This window comes from Euprymna scolopes, chromosome 40 (assembly GCF_053919585.1).
Source record: "Euprymna scolopes isolate OS-2025 chromosome 40, ASM5391958v1, whole genome shotgun sequence".
Taxonomy (NCBI): Eukaryota; Metazoa; Mollusca; class Cephalopoda; order Sepiida; family Sepiolidae; genus Euprymna; species Euprymna scolopes.
Window position 1 is genome coordinate 26,891,528 of NC_136521.1, and position 25,507 is coordinate 26,917,034.

A 25,507-nucleotide genomic window follows, 5' to 3' on the forward strand; every position below is an offset into this window, starting at 1 on the left:
TTCTAATCATGACTTCGAAAGAACTTTCACCGATCGGACCTTTGCTTGTTCGCCTTGTTGTTTTTTTTTTGAAAAATAAATGCGATGCATTTTAAATCAGAAGGAGGTGTCGTTTTGTTTTATTCTTTTTATTATTATTTTGTTTGGGGCAAAGAGATTTAATTTTACTTAAACTTCTTTTCCCATACAACATGACTAACAAAAACAACAGCCAATAATCGACAAAACAACAATGTTATGCCAGAAAAAATAAAATCATTAAATAAAATCTTTCAAAACTTTTTGTTACAAATATTTTAAAAATCTTAAACAATTATTGTTTTCTTCAGTTCGGTTTTGTTTATTTCGCGATAACAAATAAAAATAAAAAATAAATCTCCATTTAAAAGCATCGACTGCTGTTGACGCCTGCGCATTATTGGGTTGCTAATCACTTCCGGTATTCTATGCCCCCATCATCATCATCATCATCAATGTGATCGTCATCGTCATCATCTACAGCGATTGCAAGTCAGTCGACATTGTTGTTGGCAACAAGGCGGACACTTGTCTAAAGTCATGCAGTTATTCCGACCGCTTTTATTATGGATGGCTATCGGTTTCTCTCTCATAAACCGGACAACTAGCCATGTTCGCATGGTTTGCCCAAAGCCTAAAAGTCCGGCTTCTTCGCTTTATCGACAGGTATCTCGTCTTACATTCATTCTTTTACCCGCGTACAGTACAGGTGACGCGCAAAAATGAATCGATTTTAATTCTTATTAAAATTTAAAACATAAAAAAAAACGAAATAATTCTTTCAGTAATTCAAAACTTCAAAAAATTCTTTAATATTTCATAAACGAATGCAAAGAAAAAATAAATAAAAAAATAAATAAAAAACGCAGAAACCCTCCATAAACCAAAACAACATTGTTTTAAGTCTTTCTTTCAAGCATTTCCCCTCCCACATTTAAAATTGAATAAACTAAAACAAAGCAAAGCAGGTAATATTTTTTAAAAAAAAAAGGAAAGATCGATTAAAATTTATGATGAAACTGAAAGTAAACAGCGCTTATTTTAATTATAGTCTGAGTAGCAACAGATGAATATTTGTTAAAACAAAGTGATATTTGAAAAAAAAAAAAAAAAATAAACATCAAATTAATTCGATGGATTAATTTGCACTGTCACCGCTTGGAAAATCATTCAAAAGTAGTCGCTAAAATTTCGCTGTCATTTTGGGAGCGGACCACTTCAATATAACTACTTATTTTAATTGTAAAAAAATAAAAATAAAATATAATAAAGTAAAAATAATAATAACAACAACAACAACTACAACAACAACAACAAGATTTGACGCTCACACGCTCGCTCAACACGAGAAATGAAGTGCGCTTAATCACGTGATCGCATTTATTGCAAAACAATATTGTCTTAGGGTTCGGGTAAAATTCCTATATTTCTTGTTTTATTCGAGGAGCCATATAAATTACAGCGAACGCAACAGACTGTTCTATCTTTCATTGTGATCTGCTGAGTGTACTGAGTGCTGTGCTGCTGAGTGCTGCGCCGAACAAACAATTGCCGGCGATGACATCGATTTTAAATTGTTTTAATAATTTGTAATTTAAGATAATCAAATGGAATTTTTTTTAGATGAGGAAATTTGGATTATTCAGACTAATGTTTTCATAACTTTAGGCCGATGTAACCCGCCACCTTCTTCAGATCCGTTCGTTTTGTTGAATTTAGAAATCTATGCAGAATTTCCAACTGAAGCTTTTATTTACTCCATGGAGACTTATTTCCGTATTCAGCATAGTAGAAAACTTATAAAAGTCGTCATTTAAAAGAAAATTGCGGAGGTGGACCTAATCAAAAAAAAAAAAATACCATTTTTTTTTTTTTTTTTTTTACATAGGCATCACCACTCATCAAGGCCCAGAAACCACTCGAGGTTAAAGATTAAGAGTGTTACCGTAGTCAATTTGACAATATAGTAATCGTTAGTAATGGAAATTCGGTAAATTTGTTAACTTAAGTGGAACAGCTGAGCTGAGCTCATCAAGAACTTGTTTACGTTGAAGACAATCAGATTGTAGTCAGCTGAAAATTTCGTTCCATAAGCCATGAGCCGAAATCATTCTTAATTATATCCTTAGTGTCGTCTGTACTGCGGATTGAATTTTAAACCACCAAAACTGTCACTTAGAACTGATTATTATTTAGCACTTATAATCACCTAAGATTTCTATCCGGTTATGGCTGGTGAAATGAGGATAATCTATTAGGTTTGAAAAGAAAATTCTTGCGGTTTTTAACTTTTAAATTTAGACGAACATATCTCCGCGCAAACAAGAATTTATTGATCCAAATCAGAATCAACACACACCAACGCAAAACATGTGTTTTTATGTGTAAAAATCTTGTAAACGTAACGTAAAAATCTTGCGTTCTGGTGTCAATGAAGTTGTTGAAGGCGATTTTTATGTTGCTAGGTTTCTGAGGCATTACTCATGCAAGTCAAGATGCTTGAAAAAGTGTTAGTCGGTAGGTGAGAGGTTTGGAGTGTATGGCGGATGAGGCAGAGTTTTGTAGCCTAGGTCGTCCAACTTCTGCAGGGTCGGTTTAGCAACGTGCGGTTGGGCATTGTCGTGGAGTAGAATTGAGCCTTTTCTGTTGACTAATGCCGGGTGTTGTCGAAGTTTCTGATGCATTTCATTCATTTGTTGACAGTACTTCTCTGCCATGATGGTTTTGCCTGCATTCAAAAAATTGTAATGGATGAGACCGGTCACATATCACCAAACAGTTAGCATGACCTTTTTTTGGTGTAACTCTGGTTTTGGGAAGTATCGTGGAACTTCGTCCATGTCTAACCACTGAGCTGAGTGTTGCCGTTTGTCGTAAAAAAACCACTTTTCATTGCAAGTACCAACCTGGTTGAGAAACAGGTTGTTCTTTTTGTGTAAAAGAAGGGAAGCTAACACTTCATAATGGAGTTTTTGTTGTTCAATTCATGAAGCACCCATTTATAAAGTTTTTTGTCTTCCCAATCATTCTCAAGTGGTTGGAGATCATCGTATATGTTATGTATAATATGTTATGTATAATATGTTACGTATAATATGTTATGTATAATATGTTATGTATAATATGTTACGTATAATATGTTATGTATAATGTTACATATAATATGTTATGTATAATATGTTATGTATAATATGTTACATATAATATGTTACGTCTAATATGGTGTGTATGATATGTTATGTAGTATATGTTACATCTAATATGTTATGTATAATATGTTATGTATAATATGTTATGTATAATATGTTACGTCTAATATGTTATGTATAATATGTTACGTCTAATATGTTATGTATAATATGTTACGTATAGTATGTTACATATAATATGGTATGTTACGTCTAATATGTTATGTATAATATGTTATGTATAATATGTTATGTATAATATGTTACGTATAATATGTTATGTATAATATGTTTAACATGTTATGTATAATATGTTATGTATAATATGGTGCGTATAATATGTTATGTATAATATGTTATGTATAATATGTTTAACATGTTATGTATAATATGTTATGTATAATATGTTATGTATAATATGGTGCGTATAATATGTTATGTATAATATGTTATGTATAATATGTTATGTATAATATGGTGTGTATAACATGTTATGTATAATATGTTACGTCTAATTCAGAAGTAAATTCTTAAACAGTTGTGCATGATTGGCTTCGACTAAGGCTCTTAATTGATCGTTGTCAACATCCGATGGCCGACCACTACGCTCATCATCTTCAAGACTCTCATTGCTACCATGAAATTTCTTAAACCATCATGATGCTCTGTGTTCAGTAGTGGGCCAAATGCTTCATTAATACCACAAGCTGTTTCAGCAGTTTTTTGGTCTAGATTAAATTGAAATAAGAAAATTGTGTGAATTTACTTTTTTTTCCATCTTGTATTCAACGTTCTGAAAAGAAGACATATTATTTTAAACGATTGTGATTTAAACGATTAGATAGATTGAAAAACACTCTTTAAAATGAAAAATGATTTATAAAATAAAGGTACTATAATGAAAACTTATTTGAAAATACATCATTTGAAATCAAAATTAAACATTCTGCAAAAACTTTCTTCTCTTCTTAGTGGATTAAATAAAGGGTTCCATTTGAAATTCCATACAGATTTCCAAGTTTGACAAGATGCACCTGAAAAAGGGTGGAGGTTACATCAGCCAAAGCGCTGTGATAATAACATCAAAGATAGGAACGAAATTTGTGTTTTTGATATTTTGTGACCTTTTCTATAAAATACTGAGTTCGGAGAAGCTACTTATTTGAAAGTAAATGAAAAGAACACATATTTTCTGAAAACATGCATGCTTTGGTATCTAGCTGAACGGATTAGCATATAAAACTTTTAGTTATAAAATTATGATAGCCATAGAGGAATAATTGACTTTACTTTATTATATAGAAGATATGAATAGGAACATTGTCTATTGTTTATGTATTTATATTTTGAAAACCTAAAACAAGAAACAAGTTTTAGGTAAAAAGTAATTGAAATAAAATATAACATTATTACCAACAAGGATTTCAATAAAAGTGATGAGGAAATAAGAGGTCAGAAGATGATTGCATTTGATCACCTATTCTTGATAATCATTATACCCTTCTATGTATTGAGCAATATTAAAATAAACAATAAATTACTCTCATATGTTTTAATGTATTATTGTGGTGGCAGATATATATATATAAACATATACAAATATATAATATGTATAATATATAGAATATATATCTTAAAATAATCTTGATTTTTTTTTTTCAATAAAACACAACAAAAATCAATGCAAAAGATTTTTCAGAATTTATTTTAAATAATAAATAAACAATGACTTGTTTAGAATACCCTTGGAGGGTCACTTCTGATTTATGTTTGCAGTTTTTTAAATATTGTGAGCGAACTTTGCTGGGTTTTTCATACTAATTGAATATTTTGATACCTTCAGAATTTACTTAGAATAGCTTTAGTTTATTTAAAACAGAAGAGCTCAACAACAAAAAAGAGTTTGTTGCTTTTAACAGATTTAAGATTTCAAGATGTGTGATATTTGGTGAGCTATTCAATTCAGCAGACGATCTTTTTGATGCCTTCTCATTGGTTGTTTTGGGTCACATGATGAAACAAAGAACATCAATGTTTTCCTGATTAGTAAAATTAACGAATATTGCCAAATTGGAAAATATCTCTGAGTGAATTAGTTCAGCCTTTTTTTCGGTCTCTGGGGAAGCATTTCCACTTTTGAAAAATGTTTCTTCATTAAAATCTTTCTCTCCTTTTAAGTATATTTAAGTATATTTGATATCTTCAGAGAACAATAAACGGACTTGTTTGTTGCAATATATTTAAGAAACTTTTTCTTGATTTCAAAATTTTAGATATATTTTTCCCAATAACCGTATTTTTCTAAGTAAAATAATTTTGGGGTGAATTATATCTCTTTATATTGGTAGCATTACGGTTGTGCAAAATAAGTTTTATAAGCATCATTATTTAATAAAGAATCTTTTACAAGCTTCAGGTAAGTTAAGAGAATAAAATTAAGAATAATTATCTTATATATAAAATAATCTCGATTGAATAATTATCACATATAATCTCGATTGAATAATTATCACATATAAAATAATCTCGATTGAATAATTATCTTATATATAAAATAATCTCGATTGCCACTACAGTTTCAATAGGAACTGAATCAAACACTTCCAAAACAAATCTTTTCTTCTCATCACTTACAGGACTTTAAAAATTATTACATTTAATTCTAACAAAATGAATTGAATACCTATTCCCACAAAGATATTAGTAAACACTTTCACACTCTATTCATTAAGTCCTCCCACTGGCCTCACATCATCATCAGAAGTTTATTAAAAGGTATCATTATTTCTACAGCTTTTTCAGATCTATGGATTTCCATATCTGCAGTAAATGTAGGTAGTGTAACATTATTACCATACATACGTTTACTGGATTAAATAAACTATTCATATTAATAGCATTTCTTCCAACTACTAGAAAACCATTCATACCAAAACATTATTGCACTAAACCGCTTCCATATATTAATCCAGCTAAATCTATGGATGCCCATATTTGCTTTAAATATAGCTAGTATAATCTTCAGATTTCATTAAACTTAAACATACAACACATTTGGTGCATTAAACACACTATTCATATTAATTGCATTTCTTTCAACTACTAAAATAATAAAAATTTATAAATGATAACAAAATTACCACTGCACTTATAATGTTCCATACAAACAGTTAAAACAAACACCCCGGATATCTTAGCACTAAGTGAGACTAACCTACACTCCTCCATCCCCTCTAATTACTTTAACATGCCCACATATCTCCCACTCTGCCGTAAGGACTCTGACAGACATATGCATGGGCTTGGAGTCTATATTCAAAACACCCTCCCCTTGACTAGAGACGATCAAGCCTTTATGTGCTTTAGACTTAACATGCAACATAACATTAGTTACTTTTATTTTCTCTACTGCTCTCCCTCGACCCAGGACTGCACCATAATAAACAAAGTCTGTGACAGCATAGACACAGCACTCTTCCTCGACACTAGTGCACAAGTACATGTATTTGGGGACTTCAGTGTCCACCACAACAACTGGCTTGGATTTTCTACTTACACAGACGCAACTGGTAGCACAACACATTCTCATATATCTATATATTCTTTATATCTCATTCCCTATCACAGATGGTTACGTTTCCAACCCATTTCCCTGACCAGCAAGAACAACACGCATCACTTTTAGACCTGTTTCTGACCACAGTTCCCGATGATTGTGTTACGAATGCCCACAGCCCACTTGGGAATGCTGATCATGTAGTGATAATAGTTGAAATCGCCCTAAACTCTAGAGCCAAAACGGAAGAGCCATTGCTCAAAACAATGAGATATTATAAAAAGGCTGACTGGGAAGCTATCAGGGATTTCATCAGATGCCCTATAGTGAAATATCTTTTCACTTCCTGCTAAACAGTGTGCAAAAGAGACCACTGAATGGTTCAAAACAGCAATTGAAGCACATGTTCCCACGTGGAAATTTTATAGCAAGCCCCATTGTCCCCAATGGTTTACTTCTACTTGTGCAGCTGCCATCGCACAAAGGTAGCATGCGTACCACAGATTTAACCGACATAAGTCCATTCAAACAGACGATAGAAGCCAGAAATAACTGTAAGAAAGAAATAGCAACAACTAAGAAAGAATTTACTGAAACCACTAAAAAATGCACCGAAGCACAGAAATTAGGAACCTGTGTCTTCTGGAAAATCTACAACAGTGTAGTAAATAATGGGCAATCAACAATTCCCCGACTATCCAACAATCATGAGGTTGTTTGCTCAGCAACAGAGAAGGCTAACATGCTTGCCAGTCGGTTTGCCTCAAACTCCACACTGGACCCTGCTAATCACCCCCTCCCTGACTTTCCTTTGCAGGCAGACGCCACACTAAGCGATCTGAAAAACATCCCTTCTCAGGTGCATGCTATCATAAAAAATCTTGACTCTTCAAAAGCATGTGGACCTGATCTCATCCTGGCTGTGCAATTAAAAAGTAGCTCCAGTTCTCTCCAAACTTTACAACAAATGCCTTAATGAATCTTGCTTTCCTGCCTGCTGGAAAACTGCTTCTGTGGTACCAGTTTTCAAGAATTTTGGCGAAAGAACTGACCCAGTAAATTACCGCCCCATTAGCCTCCTCCCACTTTTTGCCAAAATATTTGAGTCCATAATTAACCAAGCTCTAGTCCAACATCTTACAGATGCTAAACTTCTGACTGACCAACAATATGGATTTAGGCAAGCCTGTTCCACAGCAGACATCCTAACTGTAATCTCTGAGCATATATACCATTCACTTGACAAAGTGATAACTCTAAATATATCTAAAGCTTTTGACAGGGTATGGCATGAAGGTCTTCTTAGGAAAATCAGATCATACGGTATTACTGGAAGAATACTTAATATAATTAAATCCTTCTTAGATAAGAGAAAAATCCAGGTTGTCCTCGGTGGTTGTACATCTAAACAATATGATATAAATGTGGGAGTGCTTCAGGGGTCTATCCTTGGACCTCTATTATTCATAATATTAATCAATGACCTCCCTGACAAAATTGACTGTGAGATGGGTATATATGCTGACGACACCATGCTCTATAACACACGACAGGAAAACAAATGAACACATATCTAAAGAAATGGCAGAAACACTAGAGGATGACCTCCAATCTGTAGTGGAATGGGGACAAAAATGAATGGTCACATTCAATGCTGCCAAGACTAAACTTGTTTCCTTCAATAACTACAAGAAACCTTCTCTACCATTAATAGCAATGGCCAAAGACTCTTTACATCTTTTAAACTCCTCGGCCTAACGTTCACAGGAAACATGAGTTGGAACAATTACATTGAGAGCATTGCTAGGACCACTGCGAAAAAGGTATGTTCTCTCTACCGTGCTAGAAAACTACTAACACCCGAAAGTATCCTGTACCTCTATAAGGCCACCATTCGCCCATATATGGAGTATTGTTGTCATATTTGGGCTGGTGCATCTGCTACTAGTCTCTCACTCCTAGACAAGGTTCAAAATAGAGTCACCAACCTAATAGGTTCTGAACTGTCATCTTAGCTTCAGCCTCTGTCCCATCGACGAAATGTAGCATCCCTCTACCTGTTCTACAAGTACTTTAACAGTGAATGCTCCCAAGAACTGCAAGCACTTGTACCCCCTCAACATAAATACCCCTGACAAACCCGACAAACGGCAAAATCCTACCCCTTCACAGTTGAGATCCCTAGATGCAGGAGAGACTTCTACTCCAGTAGTATCTTCCCCAAAACCGCTAGAGTTTGGAATTCCCTTCCGGGTTCCTGCTTCCCCAACTGTACTGACATGCAGAAGTTCAAGTGTAACATGAACCGACATCTTGCTGCCCAACCCCCCACATAGTACCCCTGTAGCTTATGTTCCTGATAGTAGCCCCCTACATCAAAGTGACAATGTGCCTTGTTTGGGGTGAAAATGTAATAAAAAAAAAAAAAAAAAAAAACGTTCGCATGTGTCTTCAACAAAAGCGTCCTTTCGCATAAATGGTGCCATTTTTCATGAACATTGCATACAATTCCTTCCATTTCAGTATGACTTTAAACAATTCTTAAAAACCTAATTATTAACTGTCAGAACACGTTACAAGTGATATCTTTACAGCAAACTGGCATGTCTTTTCATTTCTTAACTATGTTGTGACACAATATTTACTTTTATGTCTGTTCTAACATTACATAACAGAATTGACCATGACCCATTTTATCAATTACAATATACTTAATTCTTGCAATTTTTATTTGCATCTAAATAATTCAGTTTTCAAGTTAAAAAAAACAAAACAAAAAAAAAATGAACCAAACAACAAATGATGTTATAATACAGAAATATTTTATCAAAAATCATTTATACACTTTCAAAACAGCAGCATGGTTCATAAATAACAAAAGTAAAAAGAAACTAAAACCTATTAAACTGCAGAAATACCAAATGTACTTTCGTAAAATAAAAAAGTATATACAAATACACCCCTCCCCATTTTAAACAGTACTATCATGGAATGTCTTCAGTTAATTTCCCAAGCAATGTCAGGACACAACAAATAATTTTATACGAAAAAAATGAGACAAACGAAAAAGATAAAAGTATTTAATGTTTAAAAAAAAAATTTTTTTCTGATCTTTTCTCTAGCCGCCTGGATCTACAAGCAATCGGCAATGTGATGTGAAGCCGAGCCCACCTGGAAGAGAACCTTATACAATGTTAAATCCGGGACCTTACACAATCAGATTTGAAGAAACCGAATACCATAAAAGTATTTTATATCTTTTGTTTTGTATTTCAAAATAGCATCTTTGATTTCTATTTCAAAGTTTCAACAAAAGTTTATAGGTTGAAGGAAAATCTGTATAAACTTGTCCAACTCTGCTTACAATTTGGCGCTCCTATTAATAAAACCAGAAATAAACCCTTCGACAGCCTTTGTGCATGTGACAAAAATAGATGTAAATATATAACGGTATGTGACTATGAATCATTAGAAGAAGAGCAGATGAAGTAGATATTGATGATGAGGACAATGGTTTTTTTCTTGGCAGTATTAGTATATCTGTGGCAATGGAACTATACTCCTGATCTTAAATGGAACACGTACATCAAATCTGTTGCCAAGGCCGCTGGAAAAATGGTGGGATCTTTCTATCGATCCGGTAAATATCTCACTGCTGATGCTATTCTCTATCTATATAAGAGCCAGGTACATCCAAGGATGGAATATTGTTGCCACATCTGGGCAGGAGCTACTAGAAAGGACTTGTCCTGCCTTGATAGAGTTCAAAATAGACTTCGTAGCCTCGTAGGAGATGTCCTTTTCTCTTCCTTGCAACCTCTATCTCACAGAAGAGATGTTGCGAGTTTGTCTCTGATGTATCGTTATTTTCATGAAAGGTGTTCAACTGAGCTTCAATCTATGGTCCCCCTCGCCAAACTTTCACAAGAAACACTTGTCTAGCTGTAAACACTATCAATAATTCCCCCCACTCTTTATCTGTGCCTAAACCTAAACGTAGATTCCATGAACAAAGCTTCTTTCTTAGAACTGCATGCCTGTGGAATTGTCTTCTGTTTTCCTGCTTTCCGGCTGACTACAATATGGTTGTGTTCAAGTCGAACGTAAATAAGTTCTTGATGAGCCGTTCTATATAAGTTATCAAATTTACCAAATTTTCATTACTAATGATTACTATATTGTCCAATTTCTACTGTACACTCTTTAACCCTTATCCTTGAGTGGCCTCTTGGCCTTGATAAGTGGTGATGCCTATGTAAAAAAAAACAACAAAAAAAAAAAAACTATACTCTTTGAAAATACCTAAAATCATTTATACGCATACATATGAAAGCTATTATTTGGAATTTAGTAAGGACGATCTTTGTCCTGCAAATATTTTTTCATACCAATTATCGACTAAAAATTCCTTGTTAATTGCATCCTTCTTTTGTTTTCTTTTGTATAGAGTTCACACTTCTTTAAACATTAGAACACCTGTCTGCCTATCCTTAGTGGTGCTACCCGGGACTTTTTCTAGTGTCTTTTGTATTCAAAGCCTTTATTGCCTTTCGGAGTCTACCTGAATCCTTTTTGTTTTGCAAAAACACTTTTTCTCAGAACAAGTATTCGGTTCTTGTCCAAAATTCTGTTTATATCAAAAAGCAAAAATAAAGAAAAATCTGTATGATGCATGTACCCATGACTTAGCAAAAATATCATATTCCAAAAATCACATAAATTGATTATTTAGTTTTATTTTTAAATAAGAAAATCAAACTTTATGAGTAACAGAGAAGTGACTGTGTTGTTTGCCATTTTGAAAACAATTTAAAAAAACAAAAAGAGATAATTTAACATTTAATTTAAACTTGTGAAATTTATGTTGTAACATAATGCCTACGAATTACCATTAATGGCTTAAAAATGATTTTCTTTATAAACATAAAACTACTTGATCAATTTGCATGATTTTTGGAATATGATATTTTCGTTTTGTCATACAGATTTCTCTTTATTTTTGTTTTATAATATAGGGAGAAGAACAAAATATTCTTTGAATATTCTTTGTAAGCCACCTATTTTGATATATATAAATTACTCCACATTTTTCTTACTCTTTATTTCTATGTATTTTCTATATAATATTTCTCCCACTCTCTCACACGCACATATGCTCTCCAAATGTCACCTGTCATCTGTTAGTGTTGATGCTCGGTATAGTTATTGTAGATAGCTACTTATGTTTGTCAGAGTCATTGTGGCTGATTACGACGGTATGGAGGCAAGCTCCAAAGTTTTCTTGAATATCAAAAATGAATTTCTTTTTTTTCTGTATACTGGTCACATTGGTATTGCACTTCTGCATAGAACTCATGAGATTATGCCTCAGGATTATCACTTTGTGATAGTCACTTTGTCAGTTGCAGTTATTTATTAACCTGCAATATTGCAAATCTCTACCCCTGATAACAAGAAAAGAAGTGCTTGGCAGTTGTATGCAAAGTCCGATAAAGTTTGGCCCAGAATCAAGGAATAATGCAGAGACAACATTACCATTTTCACTTCATTGATTTGCGTCTGACACATCGATGCTTGCCACGCACAGAGATAGAGACAACTAAAGGATAATGGATTCAGTTGTTGACTCCTCTTGTATTTTCACCGGAACTCTTTTGGCCTGGTTGTAACCTTAATACTGCAAAATCTTTCTACCATTAGTGGCTTTGCCAGCACTAGAGTTCCAGATGTCATAGATTTCATACTAACATGTTGCCACCATGCATGACTGTTGGTAGCGGTGTCTTTCTATCACTTGATTCGTCAACAAAAAGGTGATGCATAGAAAGAGACAAATTTATGCCTATTTTTGTTGTATGTGCTGAAGAGTTAACTTCCGGTTTTGATACTAGAAGTGCCAAGCATAAGAAACTATAATAAATCCTATGTTAAAATGGCTTTAAGCAATCATTATTTTATAAACAACCTATTAGATTGATTATTGTTGAAAGTAAGTACGATAACTCTTATCATAGACCCTTTTATGATTACCTCCCTTTTACGTTGTAATCCCATAATCCTTTTTTCACTCCCTGCTTCCTCTTCCTGTCCCAAAATAAATATACTTCTCTTTATACCCGTCACACACATGTTCGTGTCCTCCTTCAAATTTTCGTTCCAGTTCCTTTTCTCTTTTCACTGAAATGCAACTCGCAACAGGTTATGGGCCCAGGAGTTAATGGAAGCCGATGGAACAGACCTTTATTTGACGGAGATGAAACCAAATACAGAATTTGGGAGACAAAATTTTTATGTCATTTACGCACGCTCGGCCTAAAAGACACCATTATAGGTATACACTCTAATAGAGATGGAAGCGACACTGAGAGAAATGAAGATGCTTACGCCGAACTTGTACAATTTTTGGACGACAAAAGTTTATCCTTAATAATGAGAGAAGCTACAGATAATGGGAGAAAAGCTCTCAAAATATTATGCGAACGCTACGCAAGCAAAGGAAAACCAAGGGTAATCTCCTTGTAAACCCAACTCACGTCTCTCAAAAAGAAAGGAGACGAAAGCGTCACAGAATACATGATCAGAACTGAGACAATTTTAACAGCTCTGAGAAATGCGGGGCAAACACTTGATGATGCCCTAATTATCGCCATGATATTAAAAGGACTATCAAACTGCTACAACCCTTTTTCGATTTATGTGACACACAGTAACAAAGAAATAACATTCCTGGAATTTAAAACAACTCCATGGTTTCGACGAAACATTGAAACATAAAATCCAGTCGCCCAGTGACGAAGTGATGAAATTGACATTGTCTTTTTCAGAGAATATGATGGAGAGCCGTCACCACCATGACGAATGTGAAATATTGTGCTTCACATGTGGCGAAAAAGGACATTTATCGAAAGAATGTCCCAACAACAAACACAAACAGCAAAAACAGTCGTGTAGTTACTGTAAAAGTAACACCCATAAAGGGAGTTCTGCCGTTATAAGCGAAAAGATACAAGTCAAAAAGGCAACCTACGGTCACTCTATCCACGTGCGAGGCTGAGTACGTAGCGCTGGCAAAAGCCACCCAATACTTTGTGCAACTATTCAAGGAAATGGATCCACACCGAGAACATGTCCCCATCAAAATATTCGGAGACAGTCAAAGCGCTATAATGCTTTCTAAGGACCCCATTCATCAGCAAAGATGTAAACACATCAACATTAAGTACCATTTTATCAGAGAAGCTCTGAAAAATAACAAAATACAATTAATTTACTGTCCCACAACAGACATGATCGCCGACATCATGACAAAGCCTCAAACCCGGACGAAACTGGACAAGTTAAAAAAGTTTCTATTCGGCCCCTAATCTGCTCTCACATATCTTTGTTTTTGTAAAGAGAAAAAAAAAATAGAAATAAATAATATGTTGTGAGCAAATGAAGGTGTTGAAAGTAAGTACGCTAACTCTTATCATAGACCCTTTTATGATTACCTCCCTTTTACGTTGTAATCCCATAATCCCTTTTTTCACCCCTTGCTTCCTCTTCCTATCCCAAAATAAATATACTTCTCTTTATACCCGTCACACGTATGTTCGTGTCCTCCTTCAAATCTTCGTTCCAGTTCCTTTTCTCTTTTCACTGAAATGCAACTCGCAACAATTATAATGATTGCAAGAAACATTTATTTATTGAACATGTACGATCCATTTGTAAAATTTGTCTTATAATAAACTAACTGAACTGACCCATGAAAATACATCATTCAAAATAATTTGTAGCATCTAGTAAAAATGACCACTTACATAGAAATCTAGTAAAAATGACCACTTACATAGAAATCTAGTAAAAATGACCACTTACATAGAAATCTAGTAAAAATGACCACTTGCGTAGAAATCTAGTAAAAATGACCACTTACATAGAAATCTAGTAAAAATGACCACTTGCATAGAAATCTAGTAAAAATGACCACTTACATAGAAATCTAGTAAAAATGACCACTTACATAGAAATCTAGTAAAAATGACCACTTGCATAGAAATCTAGTAAAAATGACCACTTGCATAGAAATCTAGTAAAAATGACCACTTACATAGAAATCTAGTAAAAATGACCACTTACATAGAAATCTAGTAAAAATGACCACTTACATAGAAATCTAGTAAAAATGACCACTTGCATAGAAATCTAGTAAAAATGACCACTTGCATAGAAATCTAGTAAAAATGACCACTTGCATAGAAATCTAGTAAAAATGACCACTTACATAGAAATCTAGTAAAAATGACCACTTACATAGAGATTTAAAAAAACAAAAACATTTTAATTAGTATTGGGAAGAGAAAGAAATATTTCAAAGTTTAATTTGAATATGTGTAATTGGTTATCAGATATTGTCAAAAGTATGAAAACAAAATTATATGTTATGAATTGCTTCTGTTTATGTTTCTATTTTGGTCACTCACAAAGTTTTTTCACTTTAACATTATTTCTACCTGGCTGAAGTATTATCAGAAAAAATTATTGAAATCATTTATATTAGTGTAAATAGCATAGCAAAAAAAAAACCATGAAAATAAGCTAATCTGAATTAAATAGCCATATGTCAGATTGATTTCTATTTGAATGTAACTTTGAAAATCCAGGAATTCTGTTAGATATGATGTCTCAAAACCTGGTGGATTTGTTTTTACAAGTCACTTCCAAATACCCCTACCCCTTCCTTAGTATTTTACTTGTGGCATCTCAGTCCCATCAATAGTAGTTGTAGCAACAACTGTAGAGAAGTGATGTCATTCAATATTTGCTTGACTTAAATGCTTGGTACTGATTGGATTAGAATGCTCAGTCTCAACTCGTGTATGTATTGTCGATCAGAAATGGTCTCCACAGGGGCCGAACACCTATTCCTAAAAACTATATTAACAACCACATACACGCTTCCCAATGCATTATGCTACAATAAATTTTTCAGGACTGTTAAATCTCAATTTTGCTTTTAATTATTGTTAAAAGATTCAGTGAATGTTAATTTCATTTTTTGAAGACTCTCGGTCCCACACACAAAAAAAATTGACTATGAAAAAACCAGTCATGGATATCCATCCTGGTACAAAATGCCGCAAATTCTTTAGCAGCTAAGATGTTGATCAAAAAATTGTATTGAAAAAATCTGACCAGTTTAAAAAGAGTACAAATGCATTTGCATGTAACAAACTTAAACTCTTATCAAGATTGTTATGTCTAATATTGTCGATCTTTTTTTTGCATGTCTTTGAAGCATGTGGTCATAAGTCACAGCAATAAGAGCCCATGTATGCTTGCTGCAGAGATGCATTGGCACTCGAACCCGGAGTTTGTCTGACGCAAAAAATAAGACGAAAATAAAATGAATGCAAATTTGGGCACTTTCAGGGTTCAAGTGTCAGCTTAAAAAAACTTTTTTGTTGTTGCGGAGAGACGATATCTGGTTTATGGGAATTCACTGTGAGTTAGAAAGAAGAAAAAAAGTACAACGCTGACAATTAAGAAGAGTTCCAACCTTTTTTTCTGCTTTCTAACTATTCCAGCTGAGAATGGCATAGCTGAGCGGTGTCACCGTACTGTGAAATAAATCGCAGCCAGGATGCATTGTTCCATATCAGAGGCTGACTACTGATATAATGCCCCCCCCCCAAAAAAAAAGACTGTGACTCCTATTTTACTGCACCAGCCAATGTCATTTATAGTTACAAGGTTCGGGTGAAGGGAGTTGATGTTATGCCACCATTGGCAAGTACTGAGCTCAGTCTCTACTAGGTTGGAGACTACATTTGGGTGAAGGCATTAGAAATTTGGCCAGCATTGAGTAACCAAGATAATTAGTTCACATCTGTCTTGGTGAATGGGATGCCCTAATACATAAAGAATCTGCGCCCCCACTATAGTGTTGTTTTGTCAGAAGATTCTGACAGCATAACATCTTTGGAGAGCGGAGTCAGGTTAGGTTTAGTATGTGACGATGAAACAGATTTTCTTGAGGTAGAAGTGGAAGTACCTACAGTTCTGAAAAAGCTCCGTTTCTACGAAGGCATACCTGACAAAAACGACCACCTCCAGGATACTGCCTATGTAATCATGAGATCAGGTAAGGGTGTGATAACAGTGTGGAAGAGTCACAGCAATAACCGTCCATCGTTGGTGTATGCCTACTATAGAAATGCACTAGTAATCAAACCTGGAATCTGTCCAACACAAAAAATAAGGCGAAAATAAAAGGAATGTAAATTTGGACACTGTTGAGGTTTGAGTGTCAGCATAAAATGACGTTTTTTTTCAATGTGACAATATTTCGTTCACAGGAATTTGCTGTGAGTTGAGAAGATGAAAAGAAAAGTTTGACGTTAAGAAGAATTCCAACCGTTTTTTCTCTCTGCTTGTTTGAAGATTTTCATCGAATTCGAATCTTTCTTTCCATTTTATGTCTCTCCATCCAATTGTTACGAAATTCTTGTTCTAAATATTTAAAGTTCTTTTCAATTCCTTCTTTCTTACAGACTCTCCATTCCGTATTTCCTTACATCAATATGGAAATAACAGCACCTATTGCATTTTACTTGATCAAATTCCCCATAATAATGAAGCTTCCACCATCGGAACTTATTGTAAAGTAAGTATTTTTTACCATTTTGGGGTTAACGCCAATGCAGAACACAGTTCTAAGCAAGAGAATTCAAGTTTAGGAATTCTTCACTTACCATTCCCAGGCAACATGATATGGAATAAGTATATAGATGTGGAATCCCTATACTGGGCTAGAAAAATTTTTCATAACTGTCAGTAGCCGATATTTGTACAAGGCCACTGGTTACCCCTACTCAAAACGCTAGCCTCTCCCTCTTAGACAAGATGCAAAAAATTCTAACCTGCCAACTTTATCCTCTGTCACATTATTGCAATGTTAGATTCCTGTACTTGTTTTCTTTTCACAAAATGTACTCTAATGAATTCACTGTACTTTCACCCTTCAACGAAAATACACCTGTTCTATCTGACTTCAACGAAAATACAACAAAAATACACCTGTTCTATCTGACTAGGAGCAAAATTCTACCGCTTTACTCTAGAAGTTTCTAGATGCCGAAAAATGTTTGACTCTTATAACTTCTTTCCTTGAACTTCTTGCTTTTGAAATTCCCTGCCTGCTTTTTGTTTCTCAGGCAGTACCAACATGCAGAAATTAAAATGTAATGTGAACAAACACCTTGTGCCTAACTCCTCATTTAGATTGCTCCTAGCGTAGTGACATTGTGTGCTTTTGTGTCAAAATGCCTTGCTTGGGATAAAGAAAAACAAAATGAATTAAGTTGTTAAGAATAAACTGCTACAAAAAATTTGCTCCATTTCAAGCAGAAATCTTTGCTAGAGTCTATTTTTAAATAGGTGGTGTGGACTATTCCATTCTATTAATAACATTAGACTTCTTATCCTTTTGATAAAAACTCTGCTATAATTAGCTATTACAAACTTGCCAAACTAGTGTGCAAAAAATGTATAAATAAAATTCATTTCAATTTTGGTAAAATTTGGATTTGTTTATAAATAAATATACGGCACAAACATATTGACACACCAGTTCTTGCCAAATCACCGAAGTTTAGCAACAATGAGCCTGGCCAGTACCAGATGGGTGACCATTTGGGAAGGCTAGGTGCTGTATGTATTGTGCCAAGTTGTAGAAATTTCCAGGTTGGTATCTGGGGGCGTGTTTAACTCACTGAGGGAGATGCACCTCCGAATCAAGACGGAAAGCAACGATAAACTACCGTCTTTACTTGTCTTCTCGAGATTACCATGGCTCTACAATTTGGAGAGCCGTGGTTGTCGACACTGTCAAAACAGCAGGGCCAATGCATGCATACATAAATATACAATTCTTTCCCTTTTGTCATTTTTTTTTTTTTTTTGTGTCATTAATAGTTTGTTTTTTTTTGTTTTTTCACAATACTTCAGGTTAGGTTACTATTTTCAGTGACAGTTTATTTATTTTTATGTTTATTTATTTTTTTATTTTTTCATGTTTATTTATTTGTTTATTTTTTATGTTTATTTATTTTTTTATGTTTTTCAGCCTGATGCATACAATATTGTGTATCCTATAAAAAAAAAAGTCAATATGATGGGCTTAATATAGGGTTTTATTTGTCTTTCAGAAAAAAATGGAAGTTGAAATTAAACTAAAATTGTTTCTGACAAATTTCCCAACTTTATTTCCTTTAAAATAATTTATGTTACCAATAGTAATGTTTACCAGACTAGGTTTGAATTATATTTTCCTGTTTTTTTTTTTTTTCTGAATTTTTATTTCTTGTTCATAGACAGATGGTGGGATCATTGGAGAATGCCGTGGGAGCACCTATTATATAACTGTCAAAATCCCGGACATTGACTGCAACAACTGCTACCTACAGGTGACTTTTGTAAATACGGATACAGCAACAGGTGGGAATGATCTTTTTGTTATTGATTCTTTTGTTTACCTATAAAATAACTGTGTTTCCCTTCATTTTTTTGTTGTTAAGGAGGTAGAAGGGATCAGTTTGACAAAGGGAGGCAACTCAGTATCTATGACCACATTTAAGATTGTTTACATTATTATTATTATTATTATTATTATTATTATTATGTTTGTTTGTTTGTTTGTTGGTTATGCCTCTTAGTATCTTCCTTTTCAGTTCCCAGTTCAACTCTCAAAACATTAAAAACATTTTTTTGCATAGTTGTGGTAGCAACGAATAGAAGAAGTTGGAAGTCATTGAAGTGTCTAAACTTAGGCACAATGATAAAAAAATGATAATGATAAATAATGGAACATTTACAATATTAAAACAATATCAATGTAAAAAAATTCCCAAATGTGTATTTTTATAATTTGTCTAATATTATTTCTTAATGTAGCTAATTATTAACAGTCTTCTATGTTACTATTCTATTAGCAAAAAAAAAAAAAAAAAAAAAAATACCTCCACAGCACTAATATCAAAATGTCTTATGAACCTGACGTGGGTATTACTGTTAGCAGCAATTTGTATTGGACAAAGCACATCTCTAAAATTGTCAAGAAGACCCAAAATGTCTTAGCATCACTCAACAAGACTTTTATTAGCCATTCCAGCCATCTATTTAAAACTGTATATAGATATGGTGGGACTGCATACTTAGAATTCGCATGATCAATCTGGAAGAAATGTTCAAATAAATGAATACTCACCATCAAATATCGGCCATATTTTAAATGTCCTGTTTCAAGTCATTGATACACCAGCATTTAACAACATAATAAACACTCACAAAATGATTAGCCGTCTCAGTAACAATAAATCTAAGCACTAAGTGAAAACAACAACTAGAAGATGAAGATAATCCAAATAATTAAATAAAAATTATACAATTTACTCATTAGAGTATAGAGCTGTTAGGAATAAGGGTTGATAATGTGAGCTATATTTAGCTTAATTTAGTTTTATGCAAAGAAACTGTAAGAGTTTTGTGAAAATTCAGATAGATTTTTGTGAAATCAAATATTCCCTAAATTTCAGTTTCTTTAGAGTATTTTAAATTAATTTTGACCCAAACTCTCATTTGAAAATTCACATAGTTCAGATTTGGATTAAATTTGATCCATAGTTTTATTAACACTAATTAAGCAAGATTCCCTTAGTTTCAATTCTTCTTAAGATCCCTTAAGCTTAAAATTTGAATTTGAGACATTTTTTAGAATAAAAATTCTTTCAACAAAAACTATGAAGTAATTTGAAATGTTTTGTATTTGCTTTGCTGTAGGGAATGCTTATATAAATTTTCTTTTATATATCGACAGCGTTTAAGAAGTTTATCAGAATTGAGATTAATTTTAGGGAGCTAAACGAAATTGATAAGAAATGGAATAAAGGCTCTAGACATGAGGTGTAGTATGATTATAATTTGATTTTAATCTTCATAAGGGGACACCAAGGTCTTATGTACGACATGAAAAGAAACTGAAATCATAGGAAGATCTTCATTCCAGTAATTATAGGAGCAACCAGACTCATGAAAAAGAATTTCAAAAACTACCCGGCAAATATATCCAGTGAACCAAGTGCAAGAGAGATACAAGCAATAACACTTAAAAGGACGGTTAGAATCTTAAAAGGATCTCTTGGTGGAAATGTATGATGTCTGGCATCTGGTAGGTAACTAGAATAAAATGATAAGAAAATTAAAAGAAGAACAAAATTATTTGGAGAATTCAAGCATTCTAATGAGAATTAATGACTGAATTAATGACTGGCTTTTCGATATAAAATTCGATTATGTTATAAAATTAAAATTTTACTTCTACAGCAAATGTTGCTTTTCTTCTTATGTGAGAAATATTTTTCAAATTTTGTTTTTCTTAGGAGACACGTGTAGTCTCGATGATGACTTGTGCACAGCCTACTGCAGTGTAGCTAATGTGCGGATAAAGTAAGTTGTTTTTATTTTTTTGTTTTAAAGTGCATTGCATTATCTAATGTGATGCTGGGTGTTGAATTTCCTTTCTCCTGTGGAAAATCCATCACTTCAGTTTTAAGCATGAAAATATTGATAACAAATATTGTCCTCTAACTTATGTGAGAAGACATTAAAAGTTCAAAATAGATCCAGCTAATAAATGTCACAATTGTTAAAATATCACAATGGATGAAGAAATAAACTGGATATTTTATGTGGATATCTCTTGCATCAAGTTCTTCAAAATTATGAATTTAAACTTAGGTAATCAAATTGAATCAGATTTATTTCAAGTGCAACAAGCCATGTGGAAGCTATTTGCATCCACGTACATTTTGAATGTCCATCCAAGACATCTTTAAACCTGGATATGAAAATCGTTGTGATGACAGCCTCAGGTAGGCCATGTTTCATGGATAAACTGCTGAGATGAATACTATGCTACATCTTTTGCAGATGCCACAGAAATCGTGATTTGGTGTTAGGGCTAAAAACATGCTTGACAGGTAGATTTAAGTTTGTTTTTTATGGAAATTGTTGCGGACAAGGCATAAAGCTATGAAATTGTTGCGGACAAGGCATGAAGCTATGAAATTGTTGCGGACAAGGCATGAAGCTATGAAATTGTTGCGGACAAGGCATGAAGCTATGAAATTGTTGCGGACAAGGCATGAAGCTATGAAATTGTTGCGGACAAGGCATGAAGCTATGAAATTGTTGCGGACAAGGCATGAAGCTATGAAATTGTTGCGGACAAGGCATGAAGCTATGAAATTGTTGCGGACAAGGCATGAAGCTATGAAATTGTTGCGGACAAGGCATGAAGCTATGAAATTGTTGCGGACAAGGCATGAAGCTATGAAATTGTTGCGGACAAGGCATGAAGCTATGAAATTGTTGCGGACAAGGCATGAAGCTATGAAATTGTTGCGGACAAGGCATGAAGCTATGCAATTGTTGCGGACAAGGCATGAAGCTATGAAATGTAAAGACTAAAAAAGAAATACTACTTCAAGAACTAAGCAACGATAAATGTTATATGAATAGATTCTAACACAGAAAACAGCAGTTCTTCCTTCTTTGTCAGAAACATTGCTGATAGAATGTGAGGACTGAAGAACAAAATAAGAGAAACAAGAGTTAAGAGGCTGCCGAAAGTAAACCTAAGGTCTACTTTCTACTCTACTACACAAATATATAGAAGGCATCGTTCATTCTACTGTTGACGCTGGCTGAATAGGGCAATCCTGGATTTTCATGGTTGGCATCAGATGTTGCAGGTATAAGTGCACTGAGTAAAATAGCAGGATTAAGTTGGGGGATATACTAGGCAGTTTTCCTTTTATGTCTTTTCCCTGTTTCTTGGTTTCTGTATCTTTCTTCACCCAGAGTAAGTCCTTAAGATACCAGAGTTTTCTTAGGACGACTTGTCATTAACATGTGTCTCCCAACTGGTTTTATTGCTCCCACATCCACACATGTGTTCGCAGACACCCTCTCACTAGAAAACAAAATCAACAATAGTATTGGAAAAGCCACAGCAACTATGGCCAAGCTAACCAAATGTGTCTGGAAAAACAAACAACTGATCATGAAAACCAAAATTCAGGTGTATCACACTTACTCTCCATGTCTCCTTCTACGTCAACGACATTTGTGATGGGTGAGTCATGTCTACAGAATCAACAATGCACACATTCTCAAAACCCTTATGTACAATGAACTTAAACTGGGCATCTGCAAACATGACGTGTGTGCATATTGTATCAATAAACTTTTCTGAACTAAAACTATGCCAACTGTTGAACACAATCCAACCTGGTTTAATTCACCATCTCAATACAATGACATGTTGGTTTGAAGGAGTTGTCTACAACTGTATCAAGGTCATTCAGATTAGCAACAATATTGAATGGTGAATGTGGAAAACCGATAGTCAGTAGATATAAAGTCAATATTAAGATGATGACTGCAGTAAATGCCAGCTTGAAAATCAAGACCAAACTTTGTTGAGATGTTGATCATAGTTGATATTAGTTTCACATGATGAAAATCAAATTAAATGAATTAAAAATGTAAAACTTAATTATTCTATTCAATTTACAAATCATTTTGCATGTTATATTTTAAAATTAACCAAATTCAAAGAAAAGTAATAAAAAAAAAAGCAAAGATTGAGAAAATAGGAGTAACTAATTTATAATAATGATTTAACATTTAAATGTGATCACATTTGTAATTATGGTGGATACTTTTTTGGCAAACATTTTTGGCATAATTAACAGCTGAGAAATTGAAAATGATCAAAATTCACAAAAAGTAACTTTTACCACGCAAGAGGAAATCACTCATGAGCTTGACATTTTTAGTACCATAAGCTTTATTTTTTTAAAAATTATCTTTTAATTCTGAAATTAGTAACCACCCGAAGGGAAAAAAACCATGACCACCTTTGATCAACAAAATCGGCAAAATAAGTGAAAATAACAAAACAAATTTTGAAATAACAAAACCTACAAACAATTTCAGAAGTTTAAAACTATCAATAGTCAATAGATAATTAAAATTTCCATCATTTAGTAAAAGTTATAAATTTTCAGTTTCTCAATTGTTAACTATTCTACACTTTTCCCACTTCTTTAATATTTCCCTTTGATTGAAAAGGCAAATGTTAACTCAATTAACCCAATGAATTTTTTGCTCATAGAATAATATATTTTAGGAATAATGACGACATATTTTTAAAGATCTTTGAATATATGTATATAAGTTTTTGCATCAGTTGATGAGTTTCTATTTCTAATTGAAAAATATTTTGTGCTTAGTTGGATGTTTTATTCACTTATTTGCATGCAGAAGGTATTAACATGTTTTTGATAAAGTATATAATGCTGGTTCTTGTTGTTTCTTCCATACGGCTGATTGATGTATGCGATGCTGATGCTTGATCCGAGTTTTGCACATGTGGTTATTTGCACATGGCGTTAATATAGCAGATTGTATTTCTTCAATGGGAATTCTATCTGAAAATCCATGCTGCATGAATCTAATGGCAGAAAATGTATGAATTATTTAACATAGAGTTCTGACATAACAATAATATCTGGCTCAAATTTAGTCATCAAATTATTTGAGATTTTATAGATGATCACATCACATCATCTAGAGTTTTAGGTGCTTTTTTACATTTCTGATTTTTTAAATGTATTTTAGGTGAAACATTATTTTGTATTTGCAACAAAAATCATCCACAATTACATTCTGCCATCCATTGGTTTAAAAATGGTGGACCCTTAATTTGTCAATTTAAGTCGGGGGTTATTTCCCTTGTTTGTCATACTGACGACTTGATTCCACATTAAAGCATACAATAAAACTTGATAAATTTTATTTTTACTCATATTATTATTCTGCTGCATCATTTTTCATAATTTTTGGAATTTACACTAATTTTGCCATAACACATAAGTATGTAACAATGTTTTCACCTGAAATATATTTGTTTAAAAGATTACCAATATAAACAAGCACAAAGTTTTGTTTTCGTGCCAAATTAGTTGTTGTGTACATGTTGTGTACATGTGTTGATTTCAGTTTTGTTAATGTATTTGCACTGATAATATCTCCAATGGCATTGTAGACAATATGTGTCTATTTCTCTAGTACAGTTCCAATATGGCACTGAACAGTCTTTAATAATACAATTTGCTTATATTTAATATGCAAATGTTTTTGTATTAAAAAATGTTTGATAAACTATAAAAAAAATTTGACTAAACTTTTTTATTAAGCAAACAGATTTTGTGATTTTTACATCGTCATAATTGTATATCTTTAAATCTTTTTTTTTCTTAAAGAGCAACAGAACCTGGTGTGAGAAACCTGTCGAGTTGTGAACGGTACGCAAATAATCTGTATGGCAAATGGCCATATGCACCTGTTGAAACATATCAGGTAACAAACTAGAAACGTTGTTTTTAATAAATATTTTCGTCTGACCAATCTTTATTAAAATATCACTCATGGTTTAAATAAGAACCGGTTTAATTTGGAAATATCTAAGTCAAAGGTGAAGGTCACACTTTTGGTAGTCACTTAGGTTCTGTTCATTGTAGCCAATGAAGTTTAAAAGTGACTAAGAACCACTTGTGAATTTAATATTCCCTTGACACATCCTCCTTCAGAAGAAGCTGGTTCAACCCACCTAGGATGAGCATACAGTGTAGTTCTG

The 25,507-nt window shown here is 33.4% G+C and overlaps 1 protein-coding gene across 1 annotated transcript in view; it reads left to right on the forward strand.

The window, feature by feature from the left end:
- The first annotated feature begins 459 nt into the window (after positions 1–459).
- LOC145265454 (uncharacterized) overlaps positions 460–25,507 on the forward strand; it is a 116,027-nt gene continuing 90,979 nt past the window's right edge. Inside the window, exons 1-6 of the mRNA XM_080121313.1 lie at positions 460–684; positions 9,885–10,008; positions 17,298–17,410; positions 19,119–19,242; positions 21,183–21,249; positions 25,134–25,230. Of these exons, the coding sequence (XP_079977439.1) occupies positions 559–684; positions 9,885–10,008; positions 17,298–17,410; positions 19,119–19,242; positions 21,183–21,249; positions 25,134–25,230 (651 nt within the window). The 5' untranslated portion in view covers positions 460–558. The remainder of the gene's footprint in view (positions 685–9,884; positions 10,009–17,297; positions 17,411–19,118; positions 19,243–21,182; positions 21,250–25,133; positions 25,231–25,507) is intronic.